This window comes from Takifugu flavidus, chromosome 3, assembly GCF_003711565.1.
Source record: "Takifugu flavidus isolate HTHZ2018 chromosome 3, ASM371156v2, whole genome shotgun sequence".
In the NCBI taxonomy this organism is placed as follows: domain Eukaryota; kingdom Metazoa; phylum Chordata; class Actinopteri; order Tetraodontiformes; family Tetraodontidae; genus Takifugu; species Takifugu flavidus.
Genome location: NC_079522.1, coordinates 7,780,220 through 7,802,261, shown reverse-complemented (window position 1 = coordinate 7,802,261; position 22,042 = coordinate 7,780,220). Strand labels below are relative to the sequence as shown.

At 40.6% G+C, this 22,042-nt stretch overlaps 1 protein-coding gene across 8 annotated transcripts in view; it reads right to left on the bottom strand.

Moving 5' to 3' along the window:
• Positions 1-22,042, bottom strand: part of nrxn2b (neurexin 2b) — a 460,093-nt gene that overhangs the window by 396,087 nt on the left and 41,964 nt on the right. For all 8 annotated transcript variants that reach the window (XM_057026456.1, XM_057026464.1, XM_057026463.1 and 5 more), the window contains exon 2: positions 16,829-18,163. In XM_057026456.1, coding sequence (XP_056882436.1) covers positions 16,829-17,537 — 709 coding nt within the window. In that variant the 5' untranslated portion in view covers positions 17,538-18,163. The remainder of the gene's footprint in view (positions 1-16,828; positions 18,164-22,042) is intronic.

Below are 22,042 nucleotides of genomic sequence, written 5' to 3'. Positions count from 1 at the left end.
AGACAGGTGAAGCGCTGGAACAATAGACTCCTGGTGTTAATGTGGCTCTAACAAGTCCACCATTATATAAAAGATTGCCATCTTTTAATTTTCTTTTGTATTACTTACTTAAGAAGTCCTTAATAAATATCTAATATCCAACTAAAATCTAGCACTAATTCTAGTTACTATATCAGCAAAAAATTCCTCTGATAAAATGAGCAACTTAATAATTATTCAGAAGAAACAAACCATTATCTAGACTACATTTCAAATGATTATGATAGGTACCAGTAACTTGCCATTGATTGGTCCACCAGAAGATAAAATAAAGCCTGTAATTAAAGGCCTTAATAACGAAAATCTCATCTTGTCCCGCACAGAAGGGGAAATCTGGAGTGATCTGATATCCATTTCATGCTATGATTATCCACACATGTAACACAGTCTGTAAACACATCCGTGATCTACCTTGTCTCTTTTGAATGTCACCAGTCAAAAGGTGACATGTGGGTTTTATTTGTTTCCAGTAAATTGATTAACTCAATCACAGTTATTCTAATTACAGAGAAGGGGAGCATCTTTTATCTCCCACCTTAGGAAATAAAAATTTAATGAGGTTTTATGAAATCAGCTTGATGTGACCTTTTTGCTTATTGTCTTGTGATGTCAAACAACACTGTGGAAGGTCATCAAAGTCCCAGACTGAGAGGCTCTGGGCACCCTTCTTTCAAATCGGCAAATAACACTCAAACACGATCAGGATTTTCGACGGGTCGTTCAGCTCGTTTGTCATCCATAAATCACCTGAATGTCTTTTCCATGACGCTCTTGCACACATTCATCCATCTCCAAAAATGCCTCTTTGAGACAAGAACTTTTGACGGTCACAATGGCTCAGCTTCTAACCCTGAAAGAGTGATGAATATTAATAAAAATGTCATCATTGCTTGGGATTTTGGGTTGAAAAAGAGTTACTAAGGAGGTAATATAAGAATCATTACATCTCCTAAACCCCCTAAAACATGCATGCATGTGAAAAATTTAGCGTTGCAAACTTTATAACAAGGCTGTGAGCACAAAAGATACATATATTTTGTGAACATTTCTAGAACACGTGTATAGTTTTATATCTCCAACTTTACAATTACCAACAAACCAAGCATTAATACGAGTATTGAATTGGCCGGATGTTCAGTGGCATACTCCATTATCTTAATCCCTTTGGTGTCTGATAAATATTGCGGTATTAAAGATGATTTCTGCTGCTGCTTTAGGCTGTTGCATTCACCTCAGAGCTGGAGAAGTGAGCTGGGACTCAACATAGTAAAAAAAATAAGTAAAATTAATTGATTTTTTTTTTTTTAAATCAATCAATATACTGTGTGTTAAAAGCGATAAACTAGGTTGACATAAGTAACTAGATATTTTAAAGAATTTTCTTCTACTTCTAATTAGTAATACTAAAGGACACAATTTATATCATGGCACAACAGGTAGTTCCAATGTAGAAGAGACTCTTTCAAATAAAGTTTACTGTTAAGTATTAAATATTAAAGGAGGTTTAGCGTAACAGATTTTCTTTAGAGAAGCATTTTACCTGATTGCAAATGTTGATTTATCAAACAAGAAGCTTAAAATGATTGCATACTTTCAGGAAAATGAAGAATCCTGTTGACAGTCTGAAATAGTTCAGGGGTAACTGCTCCAATAAATTTATTATACACCGTGCATATTATACAGTAAATTAGAACATAAATTAAACGTATATTTATCAAGAAAAATATCTTTAGGATAGCACTGTATCATATATTGATTGGCTGTAAAGTGGCATGTGATACACAACAAAATTGCAATAGGTAGTATGTGTGGGAACCTTTTAAAAATAGTTTTAAAGGGGTAGTTTTAAAGAGCCTAGACCTGTTTTCGCTTCTGCTGGATTTAGATTTTTTTTTTAAAGGATGACTAACAGTCCTTTTCCAGCATTGAATAGATTTAAAGTCATAATAAAACCACCCTTTCTCTGTCAGAGAACCTTGAACTAATGTGTGAGTGTAGGTGCAGCCATTTTATCACATTCATGTGATAACATACAAACAAGTGACCCTAACTCTAAAAGGCAGAAAAATATGCATAATTGAGGGCAGGGTTCTCTGACCTGTGCTACCATTGTGCCACAAAAGCACAATGTAACACTGGAATAAGGGACATCCACACTGCCTTACTGTCCTCAGGCAAATTCTCCACATCACCTGCCCTGCAACACCTTTTTTCTCTATTCCCCAATGAACCATTGAACCAGGTAGTGAAGATGGTGCGGAGGCTGTGACAGGTCAAATTCGCAGTCTCTTTCGCCACAGGAACATTAAAAGGTCCACGGGTATTACATAAAAGGTCACAGTTAAGATTTATGTTCGCTACACAGGGTCAGTGAGCAATGGTGAGAGGTAGTCCATGTCTATAGCAATGTTCAGAACAGCAACAAGTTTCCAATCATCTGAGCATACTTTATTTTGTTTGATTTTGCACTCAATATGAATTTGAAAAGCTATGGTAGCTCAGAACAAATTTCCCACATAGCCACTGCCTCAAACAGAGCGGCAACTGAAAAAGTAATGAAGTTCACCACAAAGGAACCACCTGAGTATCAGATTAATGTCAGGTCCCTAGCCAACTGTTCTGAGTAGTAAAGTATTCATCATGTCAGCAGCTAAGGTAATATAATCATCATGCCTTAGCAAATTCTTGTCTCCAGATGAGACAAGATGAAATAAAGTGGTTAAGAAGACGAGCCTTAACAAATTGTCAAAGAGTAGGGAATAAAGGGGAAATGTTCATTGTATCAAGAGTAAATAAACACAGGGATCTATGATCGGACTGATATTCAAATCAAAAACACATACAGAAAGTGGCTACATGGTTTCTAGGAGTAAAAAAGGTCTGGGGAAAGTTTATCCTGGAAACTAGCTTTTCATGAAAATGCACATTTCTATTGACAAAATGAAAGTTTTGTCAAAACCAGACTGAAATGGTCTGGGCTTACCCAGAGGAAGGATTGTAAATATATCAGTACATGGATATTAATCTTTTAACTGCCAGCATACCGTCTCCAGAATAACCATATGTGATGTATGTGTCTGTTGCTCTCCTCTCTCTCTGTCCTCTCCATTCTCCTCCTCTTTTATTTACCCCAGGCCATCAGCAGGAGTATCGGACAATGTAAGTCCGGTCTTCCTCACGTTTTCCTGTTTTTATGTGCCACTACTTGCTTGTTTGGGATTCATCTTTTGGGTTTCTGTGAAGAACCTGGGGACAATTTTGATTCTATAGAAATAAATAAAGAGGAATATATATTGAGGAAATGAATCCAAAATGCATCTTTGTTATGGGCACCTGGTAGGACAGTAACCCTTCAGTAAGTTTTAATGCATGGCGAATGCAGGCCATATTTCTACATGTGTTTATTGGGACAACTAAAGATTATATTTAAGCACTGGCATAAGGTACTGAAAGTTATATCACTTCATGTGTCTTGTGGGGAAAATTGCTTTCAAACTGCTAGCTTAAAACAAATGCAGTCTTTACAGAATACGTTATGATCCTACCTACGCCCACAGCGACCTTGTTTCTCGTTAAAAAAAAACAAAAAACTTTCTAATATTACTGTGGAGTGGCTCTATGTGCTTCTGACACATTGCGGGCAGATCACTGCAGGTGAAGCTGACTGGATCTGAGCTTCTGCTGCCAAAAAACCTCCGAGCTGAAGGAGGGCTTTATGGGAGACAGGAGGGAGGTGACTGATCCCTTTGATTCGGCTTCTCCGCTGCGTCATGGCTTTCACACTCAAAGAAGTGGCAATCGCTCGCATACGGAGGTTAGATGGAGTCAAGCATACGGTACATTTTAGAGGCAACAGCCCTCAAGCAACTTCTGAGGATTTACCGCTTTTACCATTTGTTGCTTATCTCCGCCTGACACTAATATCGGGTGTTAGACATCGAAGAAACATCTTGAAATAGTTGTTTATGATAACCTGAAGGTCAACTAACCAGCAGATCTTTGGTTATAGTGTCTCCAATACATCTACATTGACCTGAAATACCCCAAAACGCACAATAGGTACAATGGAGAACACAACCTCAAATTCTTGCTTATCTTTGCTTCGTGGAGCTCATGTCTAGAAATGAATATGGCAATAAAGCTGACAAACATGTCTTTCAGTATTAGCATGCATGTCCAGTATATAAAAAACCACACACAGCAAAAGTCCACGGTCCAAACTACAGGTGGGATTTCACGCCAGGCCTCGGTGAACAGCAGGAAAGTCCAGACTGCATTAGTTCCACCTCAGTGGCGTTGTACCTGCCCACTGGCTTGCACCAGTCCCTGCTGCCCACCACCTGTGTGGTGCAACGAAATATGCAAAGATGTACCTCAGCCACCAAATGCATGGCCAAATAAATGAGGCCACATCACAGCAGTAAACTAATCGTGTGCAGACAGATAAAAAAAAGCTTAGATTTTTCAATGTTTCTGTTTGTAGAGAAATGATATAGGACTTTTTTACTAAAAGTGTCCCTCTTGCAACAAAACATGTTTCCCTACAATTGGGCTGAGAAGCAGAGGGTTCTCAGTTCGAGCCCCAGTGCAGAAAAAACCAGGAAGGTGTTCTGGTAGTAGAGGAAGGTGCAAGAACACCTTCAGAGCACTGCTGAGATATCCTTGAGCTAGGTACCGGAGCCAGAAATGCAATAGGGCCCTGAGATGAACTGGCGACTCATCCAGGAGTAGACCCTCACTTCGCCCAATGTGTGCCCTCCCTGTGACCTGGAAAGGGATTAAGCAGTTAAGAAGACGAGGAAGGAAATAAATGGCAAAGGCGAAATGAAAAAAGACAAAGCAGTATTAAACTAAAGGTAAACCCTTCCTAAAACATGGTAAATTATAGTGAGATTATAGTGGAAATAATCTCAGGATGTGGGTTTAACTATCGAACCACAGAGGTGTTATTCTAACCCACACTAGAATTCCTCTAAAAAAGCAGTAAATTTGGATTTGCTGGATAGTAAATGAGGAATAGAGGGGAAGTTGTGAATTACACATAAAAGGGATTACATTTGGAGAGGAAGAGGAAGATAAAGTGCTAAGATCAATCTGCTCAACCGCTCAATCACTTGTATCATCTGACCACTGATCCCACATTGAAGTCAGCACAACTAGCAAAAATGCACATATATCAAAAATATCACAATAACTACTCTAAAAGTTCAACAAGGACTGTGTTTATTTCGCGCTTTGGTAGTTGTTTATATTTTTAGCTTTCATGGATTGTGCAGACACCATAAAAGTCTCTCAAAACAATCCTGAAGTGCTGTTCAGACACTGCGTTATAGTCCGTCTTTAAATCCGTTCATTTCCATTTTCTCTCTTACTGATTGTAAAGACTATCAGTCAGACTTGCATTACTTTTGGTTGGTTGTGGCTCAGATGCAGAGAGACTAGTAAACATGCAAAGTTGAAATGTGCAAGATAAAATGACCCCTGGTGGTTCTTGGGATATTGGATTTGCTATAACTTACTTCTGTGTCAAGTGATCTTTGAACACAAGGGTAAAGAACAAAATAGAGCACAAGAAGCCCATTATAAATAGATTGATGAAAACCATTGTTCACCAAGTATTCAATTTCATGGAACTATTTTATTGTAATACCAGCTGATGTAGCTGAAAGTCGGTGAAGATGATAATCCACTCTCTAGTCTGAACAAGAATCTGCCCAGTGGTTTTTGTTTAAACTTGGATTATGAGGGTCAGTGTTATTGATCTTCAGTAGATCCTGCTGATAGCTTTGAGTAACGGGACTCCCCTAGCTCCTCTTCTCTGAGAACAGAGGAAATCGAATGCATTTAAGCTAGACCCGTGCTGTCATTATAATAAAAAAAGGAGCAGGTATTATCATCTCACGAAGCAAATTGGGAAGCAAGTAGTCGGGGTGTAATAGACCTGATGTGGTAGCATGATGAAAAGGTCAGTGCTTCTTCTATATTCAGGCTAGGTCGAGCGAGTCTGCTGACAACTGAGTAATAGCGTCTTTAGACCTGATGTTGCACGTGACTGGCAGAACAATTTTCCTTGGGAGATTTGATTTATACTCTTACTTCTTCCTCTTGCATTTGCATTCGACAGTATTAGACAACAATGGTGTCTGGTTTAAATTGACTATCAAGACTGACTAAATGACTCTGGGCCTCAGTATTGCTTTGTTGCCATAGGGAAACTTAATGAACTCTGCTTAGATTTATTGCAAAAGGGGTGAAAACGTGGCCTTTGTGCACTCATATCTCTACAGGATTAACCCAATTTTAAATGTGAATTATATCATCTGCATGTCAAGCACTGTAACTCGTTTAAATCTGCACTACGAGAGATTATATGATGTCAATTTTTATATTGGCATTTACTTTATATCTGCATGTGCACTTACCCGTAATCCCTCCACCCACCCATTTTATCGGTGATTGGCTGGGACGTGGGTTGTTATGTGTTGATGTACCACTTGTCCCCCTAGTGTTTCTGTGACGCTTACGACCCACATGTTGTCTCCAGGGACCAAATTTTTTCATGGTGTATTCAGGGGGCAGGCAGCTAGCGGATTAAGGGGAGATGCCAGTGAGTTCAGGCAAAATGAAATGTGAGATCGTATCGTGCACCTTTAAGTATCCGGAATGGCCTCCAATCTGGTCTGATCCTTGCATCCATGCTATCCTATGGGACCAGGAAAATATCCATAGTGACAAGTATCACAAACACACACTGCCTGTGGCGCTTTCCAATAGAGTTACTTTCTTTTACAGGACAGGAGGATGGACACTGGTGCTTTTGTGTGTTTAGGGAGATGTTTGATAACTTCCCGATAACACAATTATGAGGAGCACTTCTTGACAAAGGGTCGCAAATAAGGATTATTATTCCATATTATCTTGTCATGTACATTATATTGTCTTACACTATACAAGACAGTGGATGGTTAAAGAGACACAACAGACCACACAAACATGCGCTCTTTGTCTTATTAAATTACAGAGGGCCAATGAAACGTTCAGTATCTCCATCAAGAACCTTTCCCAAATCAGTTATTGCATTAAAGAAAATTAATGCTACAACTAAGCACTTTAGACTGAAAATCAATAAAACCAACTTAACAGACACTGATAAAGAAAATGTGATATTGACAGCAGTTAATGCTTCAACAATTGACACCCTTAATGCTGACTGATTGGATTTGTCTGTGTGTCTTTCTGATGTACAATTTGGGAACCAGACAAGAATTATCGATTTTCTTACAGCCCTGCAGAGATCACCTTTGTTTCATTTTCTTTTCATATTTGTCAAGTTCAAACTAAATCTGTGCTATAAGAGATGTCCCAGTGTTTAGATAGATCAGGATTAATGCCACCTTTGGACCTTCAAGTGGTTCTAAACCTTCTAGTTCAGTGCAGCAAGAATAGAACTTTTATCCCATATTGACATATTTCAGGATCAGGGGTATTTCACCGTCAGACAGGAGTCAATGAGAGTCCTACATCGAAGCCGTGAAGGTACTGGATTGAAAGGGAGACATTATAAATACTCTGGAATTGTGAGGGATTAGTTGCAGAGATTGTTGACACAAAATTTATAGATGCTGTTATTACCAGGAATTTCTTTATCTGGGTAAAAAAAAAACATCCTGGTGATCTGTGTGTCTTGTATTTCAACTGCACCTCAACGTTCTGGAAAATGTAATCAAAATAAGAGCAGTTGGCCCTACTGCTCTTATTTTTTTCCCACTTCTTATAGTGCTGCGCTTTCTGCCCCAAGTAACTCCCGCAGTGGAAAGGCACCTAATGTGTTGTATACACCCATCCAAGTTTCCTCATATAAATGTCTTAATAACCACTGAAGAAATAAAAAACAGTGTTCATCATTAGTTCATTGTCTAAACTTTTGTGGATCCAGCTAAGTTAACAAAGATGATTGAGTATTCCATAGTGACCTTTATTTTCATTCACATAATTATGATCACTGAAATGTGGAAACAGTAGCACGTTTGCTAACATTAGAAATAGAACACCTGGCACCTGTCTGACAATTAACAGAAAACAAAATTAGCCATGAGACCTAAAGGCTAAAGGGTATATAAAGCTTTGCACAGAACTAAGGAAATCTATGCCTATTAGATTTATAGCATTGATAAATTGCATTAAGGAGCAGATCCTGCATAGCCGGCACATTAAAAACGAGCCATTGGAGAGTCCCATATCGATTTATTTTGTGGTTGCAGTAGTGCTTTCTAATGTACTCTGTAACCTATTAAGCCCTTATCGAACTCAACAGAGAAATTATATGGCCTTAAGAATCTTATTTGGATTAATTTATTTCCCTGTTTGGGGCTCAAGGTTCTTCATGTTGGTCTAAAATGAAAATTGCAAGGCAGGATGTAAATGTGTCACCTCTTATTCACAAGATGATAGTAACTCCTTAACATTTAGCACCACATCTAGATTCTAGGTGGAAACTTTAAATATAGCAGTATGTTTGAGGAAAATTACTGATTGTGTCTTCATCTTCATTTAATGTTACCCTTGGTAGAAGAAATGTAGTACATGAGAGGAGCAGTGAGTCAAATAGAATCACAATAAATAAACAATACATTGAGCTTCTCCGTGCAAACCTAGAATCCCAACAGCATACAAAGCAACAATGTAGCAGAAGCAACAGAGCATCTTTGACAAACAGATTCCCTTCAATCATGTTGGGTAAATACAACACTTGGGCGGATGGAGAGGGAAAGGAATAAAGCCAGTGGCTCATATTGTTTTTTAATGTTCTCTGTGGAACCTCTTCAGGCCACCGTTTTGAAACAAACCCTCATTAGTTCTATGGCTTCATGTATGTTATGCCAGATAATTAGTTTGATTATCAGAGAACCAGCGACAAGTCAGTTCCACATACTCATCTCTTACTTTACGCCTTTCTTTTGTTTTTGTCAGGAGTAAAGTGGTGCAATTATTATGATAGCATGCAATTCTCAATGCCCTGTGGCCCCGGGCCTGTTGTGTAACAATATTGTGTAACAATGGAAGTTTCACTTCAACATGAAACAATCGGGGAGCGCGGTTTTGCAAAATACTTTGCAAACGTGATGGGAGAATGCTTCTTTTTGAGAGCTTTGGCATGGCTAAAAGTCTCGCACTAGGTTAGGAGCTGAAAAAAGATGAAAAATTGCATTTAATGTTCTTAAATGCATGGAAGCTTTTTCTAACAAGGTTGGAGGAGAATGTTAAGTCTAGAATAAGCTAAGTTAGTGAAGTGATTGCTCTGCTTATATGAGGAGCTGTTTGAGTGTAATCATCCACAATCTTAGCTATTACATTTTTAAAAAAACAAAACAAAACAAAACAATGATTGTTAATTGTAAGAGGTAGCTCTGGGAAATTCAGGGCCCTAGAAAAAGTTTTCTTTTTTTAAAAAAAAATTTTGACTTTGCCTCAAAGAGGCATTTGAGAATTGGAGCTTTGCATTTACACATTTGACCTGTGTTGCTATCCTCTATCTATTGCTTCTTAAACTCAGTCTTCGCTTGTGCTTGCAAACATGCTAACATAGCTGCTTAACCAATACAGAACCCACAGAGTAAAATAATACTCTACTATAATAATGTTTGGGAAGGATAGAGTGAGAGTAAACACCAAAAAATTATTTAAAACAGGTTCTGCGTACATGTTACCAAACACAGAAATGAAGAAATTCACATCATTCTAAAATTGAGAAAATACATTTAAATTAACATAGAATCTTAAAAGACAAGAAATAGTGTTCAGTGCTGACTTCACTGCCAAAAGCGTATAAAGACGTAATCTGTCAGCCTAATGTAACACCATTAGGAACTGAAGTGCAGGAAGTGTAAGTTCAGAGGATGTGTAATGTCTAGTCAGCAGGATGGCTGTAAAGGTCACACCGGTGCTTGCTGGCTCTACTGCTGTTATGCACATGAAATGAAAATGGGCTGCAGGTGAGAGAAATGTAAGGCGTTAATGAGGCCGACGTCTGATTGGAGAAGTACCCATTAGCCATCCCGGCTGGTTTAATTCCCACTGCCCCCATCTTCAGATAGCGCGGGTTCGACACTCACTTTGCTTTTATGATGTGCAAGAGTACGAATGGGAGTCGGTGGCACTGCCGGTGAGTGTGTTCACTGGTATTTGCAGGGGAAGCAGGTTTGAACATTGTCACTACTACAACACGCAGTTCTCATGGACATATTGCTATGACATCCCATATTTTGACTGATAAAATTAATTAGTTTTTGCATTTACACCATTTTAGATTGTCAAATATTACATAAAAAGGTGGAATGAGTCTAATAAAACACGGCAATAACTCTAAAAGAAATCATAACTTGACTTCACAACTGGTTTTATTATAATAGTTATTTTTGCACATTCATTTAACTTATAATGATCCTAAATTGTGACGCAATACTCATGCTGCAGGTTAAAAACAAATACAATTAGGGCCAATATAGAAATCATGCTGATCTATCTTCAATGAAAGCTGCTGTGTGTCATTAGCATCTGATAGTTAACAGCTGTATAATGCCCTGGTAAAACTCTGAATTCTGTCCATCACGTAATTATTATTATTATTATTATTTTTAATTAAAACCAGTCTGTAGCGGACTGGCCTGAGAAGCAGAGGGTTTTTGGCTTAAGCCCCGGTGCAGGCAAAACTTGGGAGTTCTCGTAACAGGGAGAGGTGCCAGGACACCTTCCGAGCACCACCGAGGTACCCTTGATCAAGCCCCCCCCCCATATTCTGGTAACCCATTCAGAGGTGTACTCTGTCTTTGCCCATATGTAGCTGGGATAGACTTCATCACATTGGCTGTGACCTCAAAAGGGATAATGCAGTCATAGAAAAATTATTAAGGGTTCTGTCTTTAGCCAAATTCCTGCTGTGGAAATAAGACCTTTACCATTGATTCTGTATATTTATTAAACTCATTGTTCATTTTGGATTTTAATCCAACATTAATTACTACAGGGATATTTCATTTAATCAACTTGTAACACAGCCACTGTTTGGTAATTGCTCTTAGTCCTCTAATTGTATGCACCTTTAATCAAATGCTTGTTTTGAGATGATTACAGGTTTCATACCGTGTGGTTTAATAACATTATTGTCATTAAAAAGAAACACTACATGTCTTATCTATGCTGTGCTAAGGCCACTAAGACAACTAAGCTAACTCCAACTGTTCTTTAAATAAACTTGTGTTTAATTTTCTTTTATATCTGCAGGTGCACTAACCCCCCCCCCCCCCCCCCCCCCCGCAACTGTCACCTAGCTGCCTGGACCACCGACTACCTCACCAACAGACTACAGTACGTGAGGCTCTGTGACTGTGAGTCCAACGTGGTTATCTGCAGCACGGGGGCACCGCAGGGTACAGTTCTTTCTCCCTTCCTCTTCACTCTCTACACATCGGACTTCAGCTACAACTCGGACAGCTGCCACCTCCAGAAGTTTTCCGACGATACAGCTATCGTTGGACGTGTGTCTGAGGGGAACGAACTGGAGTACAGGGAGGTCATCACCAACTTTGTCGCCTGGTGTGAACTGAACCATCTGTGCATCAACACCAATAAGACAAAGGAGGTGGTGATCGACTTCAGTAGGAAGGCTTCTCACACTGCACCCGTGAACATCCAGGGTTTGGACATTAAGATCGTGGGGGAGTACAAATACCTGGGTGTTCATCTCAACAATAAACTGGATTGGACTCATAACACAGACGCCCTGTACAAGAAGGGCCAAAGTCATCTTCATCTGTTGAGGAGACTGAGGTCCTTTGGAGTGTGCAGGTCACTGCTTAGGACTTTTATGACTCTGTGGTGGCATCGGTGATCTTCTACGCTGTGGTCTGCTGGAGCTGTGGAAGCTCAGAGAGGGACAGGAAGAGACTCAACAAGCTGGTCAGAAGGGCTGGCTCAGTCCTGGACTGCTCTCTGGACTCCATTGATGAGGTGGGTTAGAGGAGGATGTTGGCCAAGCTGACATCAATTATGGACACCCCCTCTCACCCCCTACACGAGACTGTGGGGGCCTTAGGCAGCTCCTTGAGCAGCAGACTGTTACACCCACGGTGTAAAAGGGAACGTTACTGCAGGTCATTTATCCCAACTGCCGTCAGACTGTTCAACATGCACAACACTTAATTGTAGCACCAATAACCCAGGGTTGGCATATTTGCACTAACTAATCATCCTACCTCTGGAATGTCTTATTTGCACATCTTATTTGCGCCTTCATTTTTCTTCACGCTGCCCGACACTCCTTCTGTACATAATTTTGAATTTATGTATATACTGTACAATGTACATAGCAATGTACATAATATAAGAGTCTTTTTATTTATTTATTTATTTTCTTGTAGCATTTTTCTGTATTGTACACCACGGGCTACCGCTGTAACGTGTAATTTCCCCGATGTGGGATCAATAAAGTTTTTTATCCTTATCCTTAAAACCATCTCGTCAGTGACTGGCTGGAAGAAAAAAAAGAACTAAGGGGACAGGTTCCCCTTAGTTCTTCCCTTTCTTCCCTTTCTTCCTTGTCTCAAGGGACCAGACTTTTTAATGGCAGGCAGCTAGCTAATCAAGGGGAGATTTCATTGATTTCTGACAAAATTGTGTGGTAACCTTGCAAGATCTAATAGTGCACCTTTAAGTATGACATCTAAAAAAAATCTACTTGCTATGTAAAACATTTTATCAATAAAATATTAATAAAATTCAGTTCTTTGCTCATTTACATGACAGAATTCTGGTGTCTTTACTCAGAAGACAACTACACCTGGAACAAGAACCATCAACAGCCTGTACGCACCCTTTACATAACTAAAAATAGTCAATGATCATACAGTCTTTTTTGAAGTGAGCCAGGAGAAACACTTCAGAAAAGCATGAATGCCTCAAGTATTTGTACACACTTCTAATGTATAAAAAAAGAGCCACCTGTAGATAAAAGGGGAGAAAAGGAGACTGGAAGTCGGCTTTGATTATCCTTTAAAGGGCACATTCATACAAGGGTTGTCCTGGGAATCATTTAGCTTGGTTAAGAATTTAATGATTAAAGAAGTTTAATGCCGTTCTTTGGTTTTGTTCGCTTTAACTAAGAGACGGAGACCTGGGGTGGGCTTTTTGCTTGCCCCTAGACTCTTTTTTTTTTGGAGGACCTAGGATCGACGCTGGACAGTGTCCCAACTGGGGATTCCATCATGCTGCTGGGAGACTGGCTGGCTAAGCAGGCTCTGGCCAAGACGGTCATGGAGGATAAAAACTCGGGCGTGGGAGGAGTTCGGTGAGGCTATGGAGGAAGACTTTCGGTCGGCACCGAGAAGATTCTGGCAAACTGTCTGGCATATTAGGGTCGGCAGGCGGCAACTTGCTCACACCGTGCTAGGTGTGTGTTGGGAGCTGCTGACATCTCCTGGGGCAATTATCCGGTGGTGGAAGGAATACTTCCAGGAGCTCCTCAATCCTACCAACACGTATCCACAAGGAGGAACAGAGTCGGGAGACCCTGAGGTGGAACATCCAATTTCCGGAGCAGAAGTTGCCGAGGTAGTGAAACAACTGCCTGGAGGCGGAGCTCCAGGAGCAGATGAGATCTGCCCAGGGTATCTTAAGGCTCTGGATGTTGTAGGGCTGTCCTGGTTGACACGCCTGCAACATTGCGTGGACATTGGGGGCAGTGGCCTTGGACGGGCAGACTGGGGTGGTGGTCCCTATTTCCAAGAGTGGGGACCAAAGGGTGTGTTCTAACTATAGGGGGATCACACTCCTCAGCCTATGACTGGGTCCCCAGGAGCATCCTGTGGGGGGTGCTCCGAGAGTATGGGGTGGATTGCCCCTTGATAAGGGCTGTCCAGTCCCTGTACCAAAGGAGTAGGAGCTTGGTCCGGATAGCCGGTTGTAAGTTGAACCCTGTTCCATCCAGTCTATTTATGTATAAATGTATGTAGTATGACGTGCTGATCCGCTAAAGCCTCGTGCGGTGGGCCAGTTATAAAAATCTCTTTTTTCACTGTACGCTACATTACACACACTTGTACACTGTTGCAGCTGTTGCTTTCACGCACACTTTTTTTGTCATCTGTACGTTTTTGCTCTCCTGGAAAAGCTTTAAAATCCATTTTTATGTGTCTGCAGCATTATGTTTTTTTATATTAAGACTAAACATAGGCTTATTGTATAAAAGGGTTGTGTATTGTAAATGTCATATTTAACTTTCTGGATGGATTTGCATATACTAAGTACTCGATACCTGAGTAGAAAGAGAAGTTGCCTTGGCATGTAGAACACATGCATATTATCAGCACTAAAGTATTTTATCGAAGTTTTTGCTGAGGTAGCAGTGTTTTTTAAAGCAGAAAAATCTGACACAACACCGGGACAATGTCACACTTTTCAAACAGCTGCACGTTTGGGGTGATATCGCCTAAAGAACTGACCAGGAAAAAGGAAGGCATTAAAGAAGACCATAAGAATCTATCCCTGTCAGCTATTTTTCAATTCACAAACACTAACAATTGTCCTCTGATTGCACATATTGTTATTCAGCAGCTGGACATTTTATTGCATGGGTATTGGAAGGCTAAGTATCCCACCATACATTTCACCTCAGCAGCATTGGCAGAAAGTACAGAATTCGAAGGTGTTCATGTACTTCACAAGTCATTGCGTTTACACCATAAGTGAACAGCACCAGGGTTTAACTGACAACCGCATTTTCAGGTATACCCTGATTTTTGTCTCTTTGGGCCGCACCAGAATTCAAATAAGATTTTGCGCCTACCGAGAAAAATCCACAAAAATGAACTCTGGTCCATTTTATGCAGACCAGCTTTGGGGTAAAGATGCCTATAATGTTGCCACAGTCAAAGAGCTGTTCACAAAATTGAACAAATTAATGAACTGTAAAGATTTTCTACACCTTTCTTATCATCGTTTGGCAAGATTTACTTATGTTTCGCTTCTCCACTCCTTCTCAAGCTCTATCTCTCTATTCCATCCCTTTCTCCTTCTCTCTGTTTCAAAAGGACAAATGTTTCCTGCAGACACTCTAGTGCCACATTGGTATTCTGCTCTCACTTTAGCCCAAAGCTGTGCAGCGGTATCTGCTTCCAGCGACCACACAGAAATCCGACACGGAGCGTGCACGGAGGTGCTGGAGGGAGCTTGGAAAATTAAAGGAAGTGAGAATTACGAGAGAAATGGCAAGGAAAGGACAGACAGAAAAGCCTACATAGACGTGACATCATCTGATGTGCCGAGAGTTTCCTTAACAGACCTAACGTATTAAAAAGTAAATGAATGAATAAAGAATTGCTTTGCTTGTATATCAAAACTACAAAATATACAGCTTCTCTTAAAGATTGTTTGAGTCTTGCTAAATTAAGGGCTCTGCTTAAATCAAATATTTTCACGTGAGACTTGAAAATGGGACAATAATATATGCGTTTTCTTTCATTTCAGGGCTGCCAAAGCTGATTAGTACCTGACATAAAATGTAGAACTTCAAACTAATGGCTAATAACTAACACGATCTAAGTCATTAAAGTAATCAAAAATCCCAAAAAAACAGGTACACTCAGTCTGCAGTGCTATTAATCCTGCATATTATAAACAGATGGGAGGAGAAAATATTGGACAAAAGAGTCTCCTTTCCAGAAGAGGTTCTCAAGACAAAGTTTTCATTTCTTGATGGATGCAGGTAGGCAATCCATCCATGTCACTGTGAGGGGAAACAGACAGTTTCGAAGAAAGAAGTGAAGAAAAGGTCTGGCTGTTGACAGTGCCTAAAGGTGAAAGACAGATAAATGGAGTAAAGCATGGAACGCTAGTGAGATATAACAACGGAGGCAAGAGAATAAAAATGGAAAGTCCAGTTAGCATTAAAAAGAGAAGCTGGGGAAGGGGGGGCGGTATAGAGGGAAACCAAACGACAGATGCATGTGTGAAAGAGGGTAAAGCCGCATCAGAAAAGGATGAAGCCAAAAGTCTCAGACAAAACAGAGTTTGACATAAGCTGACAGCTCCGGCGCAGACTGCGAACAACTCAAAGTGAGAAATGTGCACAGAAGAGACAGTGGGCTTACAAAGGACTGGGTTTACAAAGGACACAGGAAGTGGAGCTAGACTACCGCTTTGAAATACAACATTTTCCTATATAGAATTTACACATGTATCACTTCAAGTGCGCTAAAAGAAGACTGAAAGTATGAGAAACACTGACCTCAAATAGTCTTCAAAATCACCCCAGTGTGTACCCTAGCTTTCAATTGCCAGGCTATAGAACCCAGCCTACATGAAATAAATTGGTTGCTGCTGTTAAAAGATGAGCTGATTAAAGATGAGTGAGGCAGCTGGGACAGTGTTCAATTTGCATGTACACTGATAAATGAAGAGCGTTGCCTATCATGGAACTCGAGAGAGCTAAATTTGTAGTGCTGCCCTATCAGACTTTTTATGTTTTGCAATGGAGGAAGTGGTTGAACAGACAACCATTAACTTAAAAGAGGGAGATCAAAAGTCCTGCTCTAGGTTTCTTCCTGGTAAAAGGCATTTTCTTTGTCACTTTTGCTTATTTGGGGGTGATGTTCTGGTTTCTTTGAAGTGTCTAGGAACAATCACGGTTTTAAAAGAGATTATAGGTCTCTAGTATAAACCAGCATGCACCAGTAGCTGAGTGGTCCAAAGGAAGGCTGTATCAAGAAGAGAATTATTTTTGTCAGTGGTGGCTTACCTTCCTTGCAGTACTTCCCTCTGAAGCGTGTATGGGTGCAGTCACAGTGAACTTCTCCATATTGAACAGAGCAAAACCCTCCATTGAAGCATGGGTTCTGCTTGGTGCAGAGGTACTCTGATTCAGTCTGAATCCCGTGACTGTTTAGCAAAGTCGGAGGTATCTCCCCCACCTTTAGATTGGATATCAAACCCTGGAAGGGTGGCTCATATTTCACTGTGCTCGATGTCAGAGTAGAGAGGCGCACGTCGGGCGGGATCCCACCGACAAACAGGTCGCTAACGACTGCCATCTCCTTCCTCTTGGATTTGACCTCAGCCACTTTGGTCTCACCGTCAACCATCAGGAGGGTCTCACGGAAGTTGCGGGTGAGCAGGACCATGTGCCAACGGTCGTCATTTACCCGCGTCGCCATCTGAACTGTGGCCGGCTCGGTGCAGTGGATGGCAAAGCGAAGCTGTAGGCGCCCAGCGGCAATCAGCAGCTCCAGGAAATCACAGTTCCCGGCGTCATCTAGGTAGAGCACTAGGGCTTTGCTGACATTGGTCCTGACACTGAAGCTCAGCTCGCCTTCTGATCCGGCCTCCCAGCGTCCATATCGAGCCCACTGGCCAGGAGCTCCACCAAATTCCAGCATTTGTACGGTAGTAAGCAGACTGAAGGACAGAGGCCATAAAGGCCAACATAGGAATCTTAACCCCCTTGTCATATTTGATGTAATATCAGCTTATCAAACCGCAAAGTGATTGTGGCAACACAAACTACTATCAGCACTTAATTGAAATATAAAGCTCTCGCATACAAGAATCCCTCACGAATGCCCAGTTTCAATTTTCTAGGTGATTCAGCGAGATTTTATTTCCTCTCTTTTCTCTGATGTTCTAATTCTTGTTCTTATCCTGATTCTCTCCTTCGTCTCTCCATCAGTCGGTGCCTCTGGGACTCGTAGGAGGAATAGCGGGAGAGCAAGCGGGGGGGGGGATATTATAATTTTCCCACACAACCCTTTCTTCAAAAGACTGTCGGTATACCCCGGACCAAAAATAGAATTATTTGTCTGCAGAATCCAGATCTCAGCGCAATTTCCAGGAAATCCAGGAGCTCCTGCCAAAGGAGGCAGAGGGAGTTATCTTCCAAGGCTGTTTTTACTTTAAAGGGAGTGCATACAAAAGGAATCTAACAAGTGAAAGTGTGGGAACTGTGGAGGACTAGGTATCAGAACTTGCTGCTGGCTGTTGGAACATTCCGCGCATTCAGTGCAATGGTTTCAGTCTCCTAAAACCATTGAGCTTTATACTGGTATGAATCCCATTGCTGTGGTGGTAAGTTTGGGACCTGGAAGACACAGACAGATAGAAAAAGTAAATTTTATTGCAAAAACGTCTATTCTCTCAGCAATGAATAAGCTTTTTAGATTGTTGGCATTTCAATTGTTGCTACCTAAGGTCAAATGCTTAAGTACAAGTGTGACCAGTCAGGTGGATCTTTACTCAACACATTCATATTCATCCGCACTTGAAGAGTTGTAGTGCACAGTACAGTACAGCTATACATTATAGTATCAGCTACACATGCATACGTAATCCACTGGAATGTTGTTTTAAACTGTTAGCATGACAGCTATCCGCTTCGATTGCTTCCCGTGAGGAGAAAGAATTGAGTAAAACAATGCCAGCAGCATGAAAAACAGCTAGACTTGCCACCCATCCCGTTTTTTTCCAGAATTGTTCTATTTTTTCCATCAGCTGTCGGGAAAAAGTAAAGATATCTCCAGGGACACAATTTGTCCATGTTTTTGCAGGGGAATATGTGAAAATGTGCATATTTAGGCATATTGTCCCTGTTTTTCTTTTCTTCACATTTATAGCTTATGTCATACACCCAATTACATGATAATCGTAGTGCACTGTGAGAACTTCCATTCCAGTCCTCAACAAAGGAAAGGTCAAGTTAAACATTGTCCGTGCTGAGCAAAACCCTGTAAAATATGAAGAACACATTAGAAATTAAATAATAATAATAATAATAATTGTAATTAAATTTAATTTAATTTTAATTACATTTAAAAAAAATCAGGCTAGGCCGTCAGCTAATGTGCACATCATTCGTTCAATGATTGATGTACGTGAGCTTTGGCTAGTAATTAAAATGGGAATGTCTTCCTCACTGTGTAGAAAGCTGTGCAGTTTCGCTGCATCATCTCCACTTTCTCATTATGATGCATTCAGGTAAAATGGGGCAACTATTTTTTTCCTTTCTCCCCAAACAAATCCAGCAGAAACCCTAAAATAATCAAAGATGTAAACATATGCTCAGCATATTCTGAGCTGCCCCCCCCCCCTTCCCCCACCATCACCTAAAAACGTCATCAGAGAAACCATCAAGAACCATTTGCCACACAGTAAATGTTAGCATAAACTTGACAGAAATGCTGGTCTGGTTGTTTGAGTCATTGTGTACATTTGCATTTCAATAGACAGAGGCTCATAATTCAGATTCTGATGTAAAGGATATAACCACAGTAACTCTAGGCATCAATCTTTGCGCTATGCAAACTTTGTTGTCTGAAGCTCAATTTCTTTACTTTCCTTCTCAAGTGTAGATGATGTGACAGAAACCATGCAAAAACCAACAGCGACGCATGAAACATACAAGACAATCGCCTGAACCAGGGATCGTGGCACACAGTTCTCATATACAAATGCTAATGTTTTAGCCCAGTTTACCATCCTGATTCATGTGCTGCAGATTCAACTCGCACTCACTCCCAAAAACTATCACATAGAGGTGTTTAATTCTGGCTCATGAAAAGCAGTGTTCCAATTGTCAGCAGGAAGTGGCTGCTGCTGTGTTCCAATTAACCAGAAAGACGTGCTGGGTGTGCTTTTAATTTTGGTCAAGACAAAAAAAAAAAGAAAACAGAGGCTTTAAAACAAAGACAGGGCAGCAGAGACATAACCAATGAAGATGTTGATGCTTTGTGTGCATGACCGGGTGACCGTAGGAGAAAAAGGAGATGAATATGTTTTTCTTGGCATGAAAGAGAGCGTGTTAGGAAAATACAAGATGTCCCTGTCACATAACATGCAGCTACTTGGGAGGCAATCATGCAACAACGTATGCAGTCGCGTTGGCATGTCCCCTCACAGGCTTGGACCCGCATGCCGTCAGCCTGCCCGATTGCCACACGTTGTAAATTTGGCAATCACTGCAAGAAAGAGAGACCGACAGCGCCGGCACGTGATCCTACGTGTTAGCATGAGGCTGCACGGTCATTGGAGCACAGAAATTACTTTTTTACTAGTTCCGTTCCACTTTTATTATTCTGGCTTAACCTCAGAGTAATAACTAAGCTACGCACATCCATCAAAACTCCTTAATGTTTTCCGATCTTTTCGGAGGTCTTTTACCAGCATAGGCTTAATGACAATTTCTGAAGCAATTCATTTGAGGGAAATGTGTCTCCATGTAGAAGTTAGATGTTCACTGGCTCAGGAATATGCGTTGTGTAAGTTCAGATGGTGAGAAGGATCCTATGGGATTAATTGTAAGTATGTTTTGTGTAAGTTTGTGTGAAACAAGCTGTGTTTTTTCGAGATCTTATCAATGTTGCATCACTGTAAGGGTCTAAATGCCCTTTTTTCTGTTCACTTCGAATAGTGCACAGTTTTAAACTGGACTATTGTTGGGGTTTTTCTGTTTGTTTTTTGGTCAGTGTAAACTGAGTTTTACTGTCAAGAACTGTTTTGCTTTGCTAATTTTGGTTTGATGTTCACATTTCAGGTAGAATGAACTATATTTGAGAGGTTTTTTTTCCCCCATCACCAATTCAGGATATTACGAAGGTTAATTAAAATGTGTTTTCAAAGAATTACAAAATTAAAATCGGTTGATGTCACCATGAAAGCAACAGTGCTGAAAAAAGGCAATTAAAGTCACACTTTAATTATAAAATGATGTTAGCATTGCATCAAAGAACAACAAGCAGAAGCCCAACGGGTCCAAAATAAATAGCCAACTTGGTTGATTCTACTAAATGTTCTATCTATGTGATTTCCATCGACATCAGTGGGCTAGGATTTCCACAAAGGCCCGCCAAAGTCTGCAGCAGCTGAGCAATGTGTTTAATTCCACAGTCCTTGTAGAGTCGCCGAGCTCATTATTGCCTTCTCAATTCACTCTGCGCACTCACGGTGGCATATTGATCCCGGCTGTAAGGTTCCAAAGTCTTACAAAAGACCGCTCCCTCCTGTCTTGTAGTCCTGAGGTATTGCGTCCATCACTCTCATGTTCTCTTTTACACTTTACAGGAGAAAGTAATGAGAAAGAACAAACAAAAGCTGTGCTGATACGGATTTGAGCGTATTGATTCTGGGCTCCTCTTTGGTCTAAATCAGAAGAAGTGCAGAAAGTCACAGGCGTCCGGGGTGACTCAGTACAAAAAAAAAAAAAACGAAAAAAGAACTGGCAACATTCTGCTGTGAAAAGATAGAAGGTGACAGAACTCTCTAGTTGTGTGTGTGTGTGTGTGTGTGTGTGTGTGTGGACAGGGAGCTGTGAAAATAAGGGTCGAGAATATGCACGTATTTGCAAGCCAGGAGCTGAAGTAGGTTAGGGAGAAGAGAGGAGACACAGGCAGCATGGGGTAGGGGGGGCTGCATTTGAGAATCAGATTATGTAAGTGCTACTAATGCTCAGTCTGTTTTCTGAAAATGTGTCCAGAAAATACTTCTTTTTTTTTTCCGTAGAGCAGTCAGCCTGAAATTGCAAGACGAAATGCATGCTCCTCCCAACAGCCCTGGCAGGGCTATAGCAGACCCGATACATCATGACCCCCTGGAATAAAATAATATAACACCAGCTGCTTCTGGGGTCTATTGGAAGTGTTTGATGTGCCAGGATCTACCGTTGTAACCGAGGGAGAGACAGTGTTTCTGCTGATCAATAATTGAGGCACCAACAATAACCTTGTAAATTCTCTTCCAGTTCGGCTATATTATGATGGCAAATCTCTCGTTGGTTCTTTTTTTTAATTGGATGTTTAGTCCTTCTGATGACACATCCCAGATGAATTCAAGAAAAAGAAAAAACCCAAAAAATACAGAATATAAGAGCAGTCCTTTGTCATTCTCTTAATGAATCAAGTAAAAATATTTCCTAGAGCTAAAAAAAAATAGAAAAATAGATTATTTTCGCCCAATTCAGAGCCACCCA